This window comes from Canis lupus, chromosome 10, assembly GCF_011100685.1.
Source record: "Canis lupus familiaris isolate Mischka breed German Shepherd chromosome 10, alternate assembly UU_Cfam_GSD_1.0, whole genome shotgun sequence".
Taxonomy (NCBI): domain Eukaryota; kingdom Metazoa; phylum Chordata; class Mammalia; order Carnivora; family Canidae; genus Canis; species Canis lupus.
In genome coordinates, this window is record NC_049231.1 from 70,282,910 (window position 1) to 70,296,036 (window position 13,127).

General features: G+C 57.4%; 1 protein-coding gene across 1 annotated transcript in view; it reads right to left on the reverse strand.

Moving 5' to 3' along the window:
• TGFA (transforming growth factor alpha) overlaps positions 1-7,963 on the reverse strand; it is a 77,429-nt gene extending 69,466 nt beyond the window's left edge. Inside the window, exon 1 of the mRNA XM_038551548.1 lies at positions 7,860-7,963. Within this exon, the coding sequence (XP_038407476.1) occupies positions 7,860-7,899 (40 nt within the window). The 5' untranslated portion in view covers positions 7,900-7,963. The remainder of the gene's footprint in view (positions 1-7,859) is intronic.
• Positions 7,964-13,127: the final 5,164 nt, after the last annotated feature.

Genomic DNA, 13,127 nt, shown 5'->3' on the forward strand with positions numbered 1-13,127 from the left:
CCTGCAAACCTAAGGGAATAAACTGAAGGACTACCAGAATCAACAAAAACCATTACAATATAAATATAAATAAACCATTACAATATAAATATAAATAAATAAATATATATATATATATATATTTTTTTTAAGCTTTAAATACTAGCAACAGCCAGTTACAATAGAGAGCAGTGGGAAGTGTCCAACTCACTAAAACACAAGCTCCGTGTCTTATTCTAAGCGGATTCCCTAGCCTCTAGGAGCGCTCTCGGCAAACAACAGGTGCTCAATACATGTTTGCAGAACACATGAATGAACAAGTTCACAGTAAGTGCAAAAATGCAAAATAGCAGAACCAAAATAAAATTCTACAGATTCAAGTACTTCTAAGAATTTAGCACGTGATATAAATGGAATTTCAAACCACAGTAGACAAGATAGATTATTCCATAAATAGCAATTGGGACTGGTAAGTGTTTGGCTATGTTTTTTTTTTTTTTTAATGAGATGTTAAGTTGTACCTTACACCATACATGAGAATAAATTCTGGGTCCAATAGGTCAACATAATATAAGAGAGACTTAGGAGAGAAAAATAAGCAAATATTTGCCGTATCTTAGGCCAGGGGAGGTTTTCCTAAATGTGTAAGTGAAGGTAGAAACCTTATGGGAAAGGCTTATTTTTCTAGTTCCTGCTACATAAAAATAACCTTTTGATAAAAATAAAAAACACCATAATCAGTAAAAGACATACAATAAACAGGATATTGCAAAGTATCAAAATCCTTTTTATATAAAGTGTTACAAAGCTCTAAGAAAAGGATAATCAATCAATAAGAAAAAACATTGAAAAGGTTAAGGTGCGAACAAGAGGACATGGCCAACGAATAAACTGAGTCATGCTAACAAATACTATGAAGACTGGGCGGAGGTCTTTTTTTTAATTTTTTTTTCCAATCAACTTGGCAAGTGTTAAAACTAACTTCTTGTGTTAGGGAAGATTCAAGAAAATGGCATTTATACACTGCTTGTGGGAGAAAAGGCCAATTGCTAGGAATTTATCCTAAATAAAGATGGGCCAAACACTTAAGTACAAAAACATCTGTTGTATCCTTTACCTTCCGGAACCTCAGGCATTATGGATTTAATATCAGCTTGTTACAAAAAATCTAACCAATTCAAACCAAGGCAGGCCATCATGCATAGGGTTCTATGCCTGTCTCAACCTAAGATGTCATGAACCTTTATTCTTTTAAACAGATACATGGTAAATCATTGTCCATCACATGACTTATTTAAGGAATCTCCTTAAATAATTACAGCAGTAGGTACGGCAACTTGTTACTGTTATAAACTGAATCAACAATCGCCATCCTTTACATTTTGTCTTTGCACATTTAGGCAAGTATTTACGTAGGATCGTATCAAAAGGTAGAACTAATGACCCACGTTATGCCCCCTTAAGAGTGACGGCCACTGCCACGCTGCCTTCCCGGAAAGTCGCATCGACTTACGTTCCCGACAATAGCGCGTGGATTCTTCATAACAGTGAAAAATGGGGAAAATCTATAGGGCCAAAAGCGTTTCAGAACGGGTTAAATTATAGTAAATATAGTTAGCAGATTACTTCTGGGCCTCTAAGAATGATGTAATGACGCTAAGAATGAATGTTTAATGACATAAAAAAATGTTTATCATAAGGGTTGTTAAGTTGCAAAAACAAGAAGTTAAAACAGCACAAGTCCATCAGAAACACAGACGCTTTCAAACAGTATCTCCCTATACGCTCAGCCATATATAACAAAATGTGGTTATTGTTGGGGGGTGTGTGTGTGTGGGACTACAGGTCACGGAAACACTGTTTCTCTCATGCTTTCCAGAATCTTCTAAATGATCTAGAGGGAAAAAATGATTCTGCGATCATTAAAGACACTAAATCCTAATCTATTTTTAAAAAATAACCGTAACATGGGGATTCTGAAGACTAACTGCATCTGTGTTGCTAGACTTCATATGCGACCCCGTTTGATTATTACAATGAAGAGTTTCTCAGTATGGATGTTAACTCTGTGGCCAAGTATTTGCCGACTGAGTCTATCCCCTGGAGAATCCAGTACTGGGCACCCCAACGGGGTCAGCTTAGCTCCGTGGGCTAAGGGCAGAGATGGAGACCTCGGATCTCCGCCTCCAAAGCACCCGCACGCTACCAAAGAGGACAAGCACCGGCCAGGATTGGTCCGCAGCAGGACATGGAGGGACCAGAACTCTGCTGCTAGGGTTCCCAGCCAGGAAAGTCAACATATTCAAAGATTAAAACCAGGAAAGGCAAGGCATTGGCAGGCTGGTGTTCCGTAAGTCATACAAGCCGGATACACAAGGGGGTTGTGTGTCCATCCCTTCTTGAGGAAGCCCTAACCATCTCTCCACAAGTACTTGAGAAACGCAAACAACAAGGTGGGGGTAAGTGAGAGCTCTTCAAGGTAAGAAAGGGGACAAGAAAGCATGAAAAGCAAAAGTGCTGTGCATAGAATTCACTCGACTAGGGGAGAGACTCCATGTGGAACGGTGTTTCCTCTGATTTAAGGGGGGAAAAAAGAGTGATGTGAAATGCTAATGAGCATAGAAAATTAAATGAAACAAAAGAAAAGAAAGCAAAAATCCAATCAATTCCATGGTTAACAACCTCAAATTTAAACATATGAGAATTGGGTCGGGGGGTGGGGGGGATCAAACAATTGCCAAAGATTTAAGGAAGAACATGCTAGAGTGCAGTAAAACAGGTCCTCCCACAACCTCTCTCAAGACCTTACAATATTGCACTAGCAAATACATAAAATTCCATTTCAACAAACTCCCAACTTTTTCTAAGTCATATTTAATACAACCAATTCATGATGTTTCAAAAGACAACCCAGATTTGTATTTCAAAAAAAAATTTTTTTTTTTTAAATTTACGAGTGAGAGCATGCACGTGCACACAAGCTTGTGAGTGGTGAAGGGCGGCGGGGGTGGAGGGGGTGTTGCAGAGGGAAGACATCTCACTCAGACTCCGCACTGAGCACCGAGCGGGAGGTGGGGCCTGACTGGATGTGGGGCTCAACCCCAGGACCCTTTGCTTTTAACCAGCTGAGCCACCCAGGTGCCCCAACACTACCCAGATTTTAGAGCTGGTCTGAAGGACTGTGCCTTGTACTTGGAGAGCTCCTCAGAGATGCTTCTGCTGGCCTAGATTTTAGGCTTTCCTGATTCTATGGAAGATTTTTATACTTGACATTTCACAAGGGGGGAAAAAGCAAAACAAAACCAGAAGTCACCATAAAAGTACTCAAATTCTCTATCTAGATGCAATTTTTAGAATTTATTTATTTATTTAGCGAGAGAGAACAAGCAGCAGCAGGAGGAGGGGCAGAGGCAGAGGCAGAGGGAGAGAGAGAGAATCTCAAGCAGACTCTGTGCCGAGCATGGAGCCCGTCGCAGGGCCTCATCTCAGGACCCCAAGGACTGGTTTCAGGACTGAAACCAAAAATCAAGAGTCTGACGCCGACCCCACTGAGCCACAGGCACCCCTAGATGCAACCGTAAGCACATGAGCCTTTAGCACAGAATTAAGTTCATACTTTAAAATGAAGGGATTGAAAGTATTTGAAACGGTAGCAAGACAATGGTCAATTTTGGGCTTGGGCAACCTCCCAAAAAAAGAAAGTGCGACACGCTTAGGGTCAGTCAGCTTCTGTCTACTAACCAAGGACTAGCACAGTTGCGGGGGCAAAGGCCAAGAACGCTCCCGACAGTTGAGAGACCTGGTCGAGAGTCCCAGCCTTCGGCAATGGCTCCTCAACCACGGCTGTGGCACGGGCCCCCGACTCTGGATAAAAGGCGGCTGGCTAGGCCAGGACGTGGCCTCAGAGCTACCGCGGTTCTCCAAGCGTCCGTCTCTCCTGCCCGCCGGCAGCACGAGCCCCACCTGGACGCGTGGCACGCGTGCAAACCCTCCCCCCTCCCGCTGGACAGCCTGGTGCACCGAGCCCGCAGGTGGCCGGGACTCAGGGCGCTGCTCTGCAAGGTCCTCAGAGCTTTCACGGGCGAAGCCGAGCACAGGGTGCCCACTCCGGCGCGTGGGGCTCGCCCCTGTCGGCTGACCCAACCTCCACGTCCCGCCGCCCATCCCTTTCAGCCCACAGAGTAGGACTTTGTTCAAACACACTTTCAAAAGGCCCTCAGAGATAGGCCTAATGGAAAAGTCAGCTCGTTTTCCTATGTTACCATAGTAACAAAGCATCACTTGCTCCTGCAAGAAAGGTCCCCTTTGCAGGGGACACTGAATATTTACAGAAAGATCTCTTTATCCTAGGAAACCAAGTTTTGGAAAAGCAAATACGGAAGACTCAGCCTCAGAGGCTTCCAGATGCACCTACGGCCCACGTTCTAACTCTCCCCACTTGCGGCTGCCCACTGAGGACAACACGTGTCCTGGGTAGACCCTCCCCCCCGCCCCGCCCCGTCGGCTCTGCAACAGGTCACTTCCACGTACGGGCGAAGATGACCGTCTTGGTTCATGCCCCCTACTCGGCCCTCGGTCCCCAACGCACAGGGCCGCCCACCTGCTTCATCTCTACCATCCTCACAACACTCAGGGTCCTAATAGGACCCTTCCGTGGGCTACACTCAGCCCCACTTCTGGGAGCTGCCAGGAACGTAACCATGTTTACTTCTGGGTTACAAAACCTACTTCATCCTGTGTGTAGTTCTCTCTCTGTATAGTTTAGAAACAGCTTCTGTATTTACCACCTTATCTGATGCTTGTTACAACCTGTGAGGTGGGTGCAGTTTTTTTTTTTTTTTAAGATTTTATTTATTTATTCATGAGAGACACATACACAGAGAGAGGTAGAGACACAGGCAGAGGCAGAAGCAGGCTCCATGCAGGGAGCCCGACGTGGGACTCGATGCCAGGACTCCAGGGTCACGCCCTGGGCCGAAGGCAGGTGCTCAACCGCTGAGCCACCCAGGTGTCCCTGGATGCAGTTTTTTTTGTTCCCACTAAGAAAACTGGAGCATAGTGTGACTTCAATAAACTGACCATCGAACGTTAAGGAGGAAATACAAATGTTTTGCATCAAAAATTAAAGAACTCATGATGCCCAAGAAAACAATTCCAAACTTGCTTGAATCTCATTTGCTCCTGGCAAACGAGACTCTGTAAAATCATTAAGTAGGTTTTTAGGTTAGCTGATAATTCCTGGCTTAGGAAGGGCGGGGATAAGACAACCTGTCCCAGCTACAGAACGGACACAACCTGCTAGGACATCTGGAATTCTGTGGGGCTCAAAGTCGTAACAACGATGATGATGATGACGGCATTGAGGTGACTGCAGCTCTTACGACAAGACACACACCGTTCTACGCTCATGGAATATATTCAACCGCCCTGTGAGCGGCACCGGGTCACAGAGGAGACACACAAAGCACAGAAAAGCGGAGTCACCTGCCCCGGATCACACACGCTGCTCGCCGCTCACGGAGGAGGACATGCGGCAGGAGCCACCAAGCCCCCGAGAGGTGTGCCCGGCCAAGGACGGACACCTGCCAAGGAGGGCAGCGCCACAGGAACCCGGATGACGTTTCCCGCGCTGCCATTTAAGCCACCGTCTCCGCCAAAACATCAGTCAAGGCTCACACTCCACGGAATCCGGAGCATCGGCTGCGACTCCAGACAACCGGGACCCTCTCAGACTGTCCCTCCGGGGGTTAGGAAGGAGGGGAGCGATCTCAGTTTTCCAGATTTGCTGATTTGCCTGTACTGCCTTCAACTAATTTGAGAAAAATTAGAGAGGGAAGCAGCCCTGGAGGAAATGTGCAAATTAAGGATGCATGTGGCGTCGCTGAGCGCTACTTAGTAATCTAGCAGAAAGCGAGGTGGGGGGCAGGAGCTGGAGTCAACCGTTGGAACGGATGGCTTTAAAAAAATAGAAATATAAAATAAAATAAAATAAAATACTGGCACTCCTGTCTTCTTTTCCTCTGCTTCCCCCCCCCACTCCCCCCGCCCCAGCTGCTCATCTTTTGGAGTCGTGTGAACCAGCTTCTACATATTGGCCAATCTTTTTAGGCTTACATTACACATTTGTTTCTCAATGGAGGAAACAAGGGTCAGGTTCAGCTCTTGGGCAAAGAGGCAAAATAACATGATGAGTGCATGTAGTAGGATGGGGGAGGTGGGGCAGCTTTCAAAGGTGCCCTCCAATCTGCACAGCTTCATCATTTCCTGCTTCTAATTTTCACCGAATAACCTCAGGCCACCTTGAGATCCTAGGAGTCTATGGAAGACCCAAATCAACAGCGAGTTCTGGGGTATACAACTGCATGCAATGTCTCCTTCTGGGGATCCCTGGGTGGCTCAGCCGTTTGGCACCACCTTTGGCCCAGGGCCTGATCCTGGGGTCCCGGGATCGAGTCCTGATCGGGCTCCCTGCATGGAGCCTGCTTCTCCCTCTGCCTGTGTCTCTGTCTCTCTTTCGCTCTCTCTCTGTGTCTCGTGAATAAATAAAATCTTAAAAAAAAAGAAGAAGAAAAGTGCCAAAGCTGAGAGCGGGGGGCTCCACCGACCGCAGTCAGCTGACATTTCAAACCGTCCAGTGTCCCACACTCCAATAACCCCGGCCGGTACTTCCTACTGCGGGCCTCTGGGCTTCACTTTCCCGTCTGTGAAATGGGCATGGTAAGGCCTCCGGCACCGCCGGCGAGGACCTCAGGCGGGTGCGCGCTTGGCCCGGGGCACCGCTGCCCTGGTCGCGGGCTGGGCTGCCGGGGGCCGGGCAGGGGGGCGGCGCGGGGGCCTGTGGCGGGCGGCGGGGTCCTGCTGCCTCCCCAGGGTCTCGGGTCAGAGCCGCCCTCGGCACAGAAACTTGGAAGGGCTCTGGGGAAAGGGAGGCTGGGGGGCCGCCCCGGTCCTGCCACCTGTCGGTGAGTGTCGGCGCGGGCGGCCCGGCTCCCGGCTCCCGGCTCCCGGCTCCCGGCTCCCGGCTCCAGGCTCCCCGCCCGGTGCTCGGCGGCTTCCCCGGCCTGGATCCCCGCCGCCCCCGCCCCGGCTGCGCCCGGCGACACCGGGAGGCCGCGGCTCCGTCTGCGCGCTGGGGGGCGGGGGCGCGGGGGGCGCACGAGAGGGCACGGGGGGGGCGCGGGGGGCGCACGGCGGGGCGCGGGGGGCGCGGGGGCCGACGCGGGTCGGGCAACTGGCTCTGCGGGGCTGAGCCCCGGGCACCTGCGGCGAGCGAGCCCCGGCGCCCGAGCCGCGCCCACGAACCCGGCGGGGGCTGCGACCCGACCCCACCCCGACCGCGACCCCGACCCCGGCCCGGCCCCGGGCCCCGCGTCCCGCCTGCCGCCGAGGGCGAGCTCCGAGGGCGGCCGCACCGCTCCGCCGCGGCTCCGGGAAGTTGGCCCTTCCCCGCCCGCGCAGCCCCGGACGCCGGCCCGCGGCAGGGGGGTCCCGGGGCCCGGACTCAGGGCGGAGGGCGCGGGCGCTCGCTGCACCCGCCGTGGGCCGCCGGGGACCCGCGGGGGGGCAGGTGCAGGGGTGAGTGCGGGGGGGCAGGTGCAGGGGGCGCCCAGGTGCGGGGGGGCAGGTGCGCGGGGGGGGCGCGGGCCGGGGCGGGGGGCGGGGGGCGGCGGGCTGGCGGGTTGGCGAGGCCACGGTGCCCGCCCCGCCGCGGATTAAAGTTGAGGCGGACGCACCGGCCCGGGCCCCGCCGCCCCCGCCCCGCGCGGCCCAGCCCGGCCCCCGGCCCCGGCCCCGCGACCCCGCGACCCCGGCCCGGCCCGGCGGAGGGGGGGCGGGGCGGGGCGCGGGGCGGCAGGTGCGGGGGGCGGGCAGCTACGTACCCAGCGCGAGCAGGGCGAGCCGTCCGGCCGAGGGCACCATCTTCCGCGGCGGCGGCTGCAGCGCCCGGCCTCCCGCCCACCTGCGGTGCCAGCCCGAGTGGCGGAGCGGCGCCGCGCTGCGGGGAAAAAGGCGCCGGCGAGGCAAGGCCGGCCCCCGGCGCGGGCGGGCGGAGGCAGGACCGGGCGCTCTCCGCGCCGCTCCCCTGCCCTGGCGCGCGGCCGGCGGGCGGAAACGGGGCGGCGGTTGCCGTCGGCTCCCCACCCCCCGCGACCCGGCCGCGCGGACCCCCTCCCGCCCGCCTGGGGCGCCCCCACGGGCCCGGGGCGGGGGCGGGGCGGGGCGGGGGCGGGGGCGCGCCGGGCGGGCGGGGCGGGGCGGGGCGGGGCGGGGCGAGCGGGACGTGGGAGCCCCGCGGCGGGAGCAGGAAGCGCCGACCTCAGACCTCAGACCCCGCCTCGGAGCCGCCGCGCCGTGCGGGGGGGGGGGAGGGGGGGCGCTGCGGGCAGGGGTGCTGCGGGCGGGGGCGGGGGCTCTGCGGGCAGGGGTGCTGCGGGCGGGGGCGGGGGCGCTGCGGGCGGGGGCGCTGGGGGGCGTTGCAGGGGGCGCTGCGGGCAGGGGTGCTGTGGGTGGGGGCGCTGGAGGGGGCGCTGCGAGGGGTCTGTGGGCAGGGGCGCTGCGGGCGGGGACGGTGCAGGGGGTCTGCGGGCAGGGGTGCTGTGGGCAGGGGTGGGGAGCAGGACCCGCGGCGGGACCCGAGAGCTTGGCCGTCGCCTGCTCACACTCGGCGGGAGGCGGGTCTCCCCAGAGCCCAGCAGAGAATTTGCGCCGCCCGGTCTCCCAGCTCGCTCCATCCCGGTGGGGAGGTCGTGACCGCAGGGACGCGCGGCCACAGCACAGCGTTAAGAGCAGCCGCCTGTCGCCTACAGGGCCTGGGCTCCGTCGTGAGGAGGGTCCCTCAGGGGTCCCTGGTCCCACACCATGACTGCTGCCCCAGCGCACCCAGCCCAGCCCGCCAGGGGAGAACAGGGTAGCGCAGCAAGGGGGCCCAGACGGGGGCTGCTGGGGCGGCAGCCGCCTGGGTGGCCCTTTGGGGATATGTGGCTTGAAATCTGGGCAAGTGGAGACAGTCTGGGTAGAGAATGGAAGACCCATGGGTTTCTTGGGGACTAGCCCAGGTTCCCTGAGGACGGGCCATAGGGGACACTATGCCCCCAGGAAGTGACCCATCTTCTCGGATGCCCCAAGCTGAGGGACCACCTCTCCTCTCTCGCCGCCTCCAGCCTGGCTGCTTAGGGTGGACCCACTTTCTTTGGGGGGTGAGGGAATCCCTTGCTGTTTTCCTGGCCTAAAACTCGGACTCTCACCGTTGAGTCTTGTTAAGTTTGTTTCATAGGAGCAGAGGGGCCTCGTTTCAAAAAGGACACATCGGGCCATCGGCCTCAACATTTGGGCCGGAACAGCGGTGCTGGAAGAGGCCTTCGGAAACGACTGCTTTCCAGGTCTCCATCAGAGGACACCTTGCTGTCCCTCCTGCCCTTGACAGTCTGCAGCGAGAGGTGTGCGGGGAGTCCTGCGGCACGTCTTTTCCAGAGTCCCCACCGCCGGCCCAGGGAGCACCCCCCGCCCCCCGACGCCTGCAGGGCCCACCTCCTGGCTGCTGCTGCCCTGTTGGGGGGCTCTTCTGCCTCCTTCCCAGGCTAGCCGGCCCGGTTCCGGGAGGGGGGACGTCAGTCCTCACTGCCCTTGTCCTGTTCTCCGGGCCGCCCAGCGAGGCCTGCTCCCTGCCGGGATGCGCTCAAGTCCACTCTGGCTGCCAGCCTGCTGCCCAGCCTGGCAAGGGGCGGGTTCAGCAGCCTCGCCTTCTCTGGCCGCTGCCCGCGCGCAAAGTCGTGGGTGGGGGGAAGTAGCAGCACAATCAAACCCATGAGCTTGTCCCCTTCGGGACTATAAAATCTTTTTAATCAAGAGATAATTTGGTATCTAGTAAACTACAGAGTACTCCAATCAAAGTACATCCAGTGCTTTGAAATCCTTAATTCTCCGCCAACGTGTTCAAGAGCCAGTCCGCATCCACGGTTTTATGAACCATTCAGCTCACTCATGTCGAACAGATCATCAGCATTTTCTTACAAAACATCTTGGTGAACTGAATTGAGATAATTTTTGAACATTTATTTATAGAGCTACGAGGAATCCTGATATCCTAACATGCGAACACCCTGCCTTGGGATCTTCTAGATCTCATTCAATCCTCCCAACAACAATCCTCAACAACAAGATGGATTCCATCGTCCTTATCTTCCTTTTATTTGAAAATGAGACCTAGAGCGTTTAGCAACCCGGAGTTGCAAGGCCGGCAAGTGGCAGAGCCTGACCTAGAAAGCACGAGGAGCTGGTTCCAAGGCCGATGTGCTGGCTTCTTTGCTAAGCTGCCTCAGTTTCCACACTTTTAAGAAGGATGATATTGGACTCATTGGGTTGACGTGGGGACTAGGCGCAAGCATTCATCTGCATGCTTAGCGCAGTATCCCTTATCAAAAGTTATAGTCATCGGGGCGCCCGGGTGGCTCAGTGGTTGAGAGTCCGCCTTCGGCTCAGGGTGTGACCCTGGGGTCCCGGGATCGAGTCCCACATCAGGCTCCCCGCAGGGAGCCTGCTTCTCCCTTGGCTTGTGTCTCTGCCTCTCTGTGTGTCTGTAATGAATAAATAAAATCTTTTTTTTAAGAAGTTACAGCTGTTGTTTAAAGAAAATCTCTCTCAGTGGAAATACCGTTCCTCTCTCTCAATTTGCTGGCATTACCCTTATTTTATCATTTCCGTATCGTGCCTTTGCTCGCGCCTGCTGTGAGCGTGTGTGTATGTGTGAGTGCGAGCGTGCCTTCCTATGGGGTCGTTTCACAGCTTCCTCAGGAACGATGAATTTAGTTTCTCAGCCTGTAAAAGGAATGATGGGGGAGGGGATTTCAGGATGCCATTTAAAGTCAAGAAATCCTTTTCCCCCAAGGACGGCGTGATGTTTCCGTGTGTCAGCAGCGTGGACTACGACGCTGGCTGAGCTGAGTGGAGTTCTGGCGCTCTGCGCCTCGCGGCGTGGCAGCTGTCTCGCCAGGCCCTGAAGGTGCCTGTGGTACCCGAGGAACATGTGGCCTTCGCTCTAGGAGTACGCCTGGGCCGCGAGCTCGAGCACGGCCCCTCCTGTGCCAAGCCAACGTCAGCCTCTCCTCCCTGTGCGCACAAGAGAGCTGGTGGTGTTCTCAGGCTGGTAACATCCCACTGTCCGTTTTCCCTTTCTTTCCGTCTACATACGTGTTACGGGGCCTGTGTTTAAGGAGTCCCCCCCCTTGGCTGCAATGAGCCTCTCCCTCTCTCCTGACTCATCTGGGAAGTGACTGGGGCCGCAAGCCTCGGAGTCTTTCCTGAATGATTCAAGCCAGCTGAGCTTACTGTGGAGCTCGGCAGTTACCCAACATGCTGGTGAGTAAATGGCCTGGACGTTCTTTTTTATTTTTTTGGATTTGATTCCTTTAAAAGAAAAAAATTACGTACATTCAATTTGCCAACATATAGTATAACACCAGTGCTCACCCCATCACGTGCCCTCCTCTGCGCCCGTCACCCCGTCACCCCATCCCCCCGCCCGCCTCCCCTTCTGCAACCCTTTGTTTCCCAGAGTCCGGAGTCTCTCATGGTTTGCCTTCCTCTCTGATTTTTCCCACTCAGTTCCCCTCCTTTACCGTATGGTCCCTTTCACGATTTCCTATATTCCACCATGAGTGAGACCCTAGGATGACTGTCCTTCTCTAACTGACTTAGGTCACTCAGCCTCATGCCCTCCAGGTCCGACCCCGCCGCAGCACCCGCGGGTGTTCATCCTTTCTGAGGCCGCTCATGGTGCACTGTGTGTACAGACCAAGCTTCTGCATCCGCTCACCCTCCCAGGACCCCGGGGCTCCTCCGCAGTGTGGCCCCCGAGGACACTGCCGCTGCCAACACCGGGGGCGGGTGTCCCCGCGTTTCACTGCATCTGTGTCTTTGGGGTGAATGCCCCGCAGGGCAGTGGCCGGGTGGGGGGCAGCCCTCCGTCCAACCTCTTGAGGACCCGCGGCGCTGCTTGGGCCTGGACGTTCCGAGGGAGGAAGCTCGGCTGCGGGGCCACAGCGCCGTTGGGGGCGATTCCTGCAGACACGCTGCCCCGAGCAAGGCCCGAGCTGGCTTCGGCAGCTTGGGGCCTCCCGGGGTGGCAGCAGCGGTCGGGGGCACCGGCCCGAGGTGACCGACTGGAGACCTGTGCTTGGGGGGGGTCTGCTGGGTCAGGGGGTCCAGGAGCACACGGCAATGCCCGGGAGGCGTCTGCGGCCTCCGCCGTCAGTCTAGCGCTTGCCTCTAAGCCCAGGAAATCAGAGCCTCGTCCTCGTCCGCGGTCCCCGCCCGCAGGTCGGCGGGGCTGCCTCGTCCCTCCGCGGCCCGGGGCGTCACGGTCTACACCGCCGCGGGGGCTCCGGGCGCCGCACCCCGACGCACACACGCGCCCTCCGGGGGGCCCCAGGCCGTGACCCCGGGTCCCAGGTCGAGTCCGCGGCGGCCCCGGGAGCCCGCGGCGCCCTCCGCCCGCGTCGCGGCCTCTCCCTGCGCCTCGCCTGGGCCCCGGCGCCCCGCGGCGTCCTTCCCGGGGGCGCCCAGTCGGACGAAGAACCCCGGGAATTCGCCTCGAGCTCGAGGGAAGGACACACGGACTTGCGGGGACGAGACCCGGGAGCCGGAAGGGCGCAGCCGCCGGCGGTAGGGCTCCCCGGGGCACCCCGAGGGGCGGGGATGAGGGAAGGACGGGCGAGGGTCGCGGCGGAGGAGCGGGGGAAGGAGGGGAGGGGGAGGGGGGGAAGAGGGGAGGGGGAGGGGGAGGGCAGGGAGTGGGGAGGGAAAGGGGGGAGGGGGAAGAGGGGGGGGGGAGGGAAGGCGGAGGGGGAAAGGGGGAGGAAGGGGGACCGGGGAGGGGGAGGGGAACGCGGGGGGAAGGGGATGGGGGAGGGGGACAGAGGGGGGGGGTGAGGGAGGGGGGGGAGAGGAACGGGGGGAAGGGGAGGGGAGGGGGGGAGGGGGACGCGGGGGGGGGGAGGAAGGGGAAAGGGGAGGGGGGGGAAGGTGGGGGGGGAGGGGGAGGGGAGGTGGGGGGGGGGACCGGGGGGGGGAGGAGGGAGGGGGGAGGGGGGGGGGGAAGGATGGGGGAGGGGCGGGGGGGGGAGGGGGAGGGGGGGGACCCGGGGGGGGGA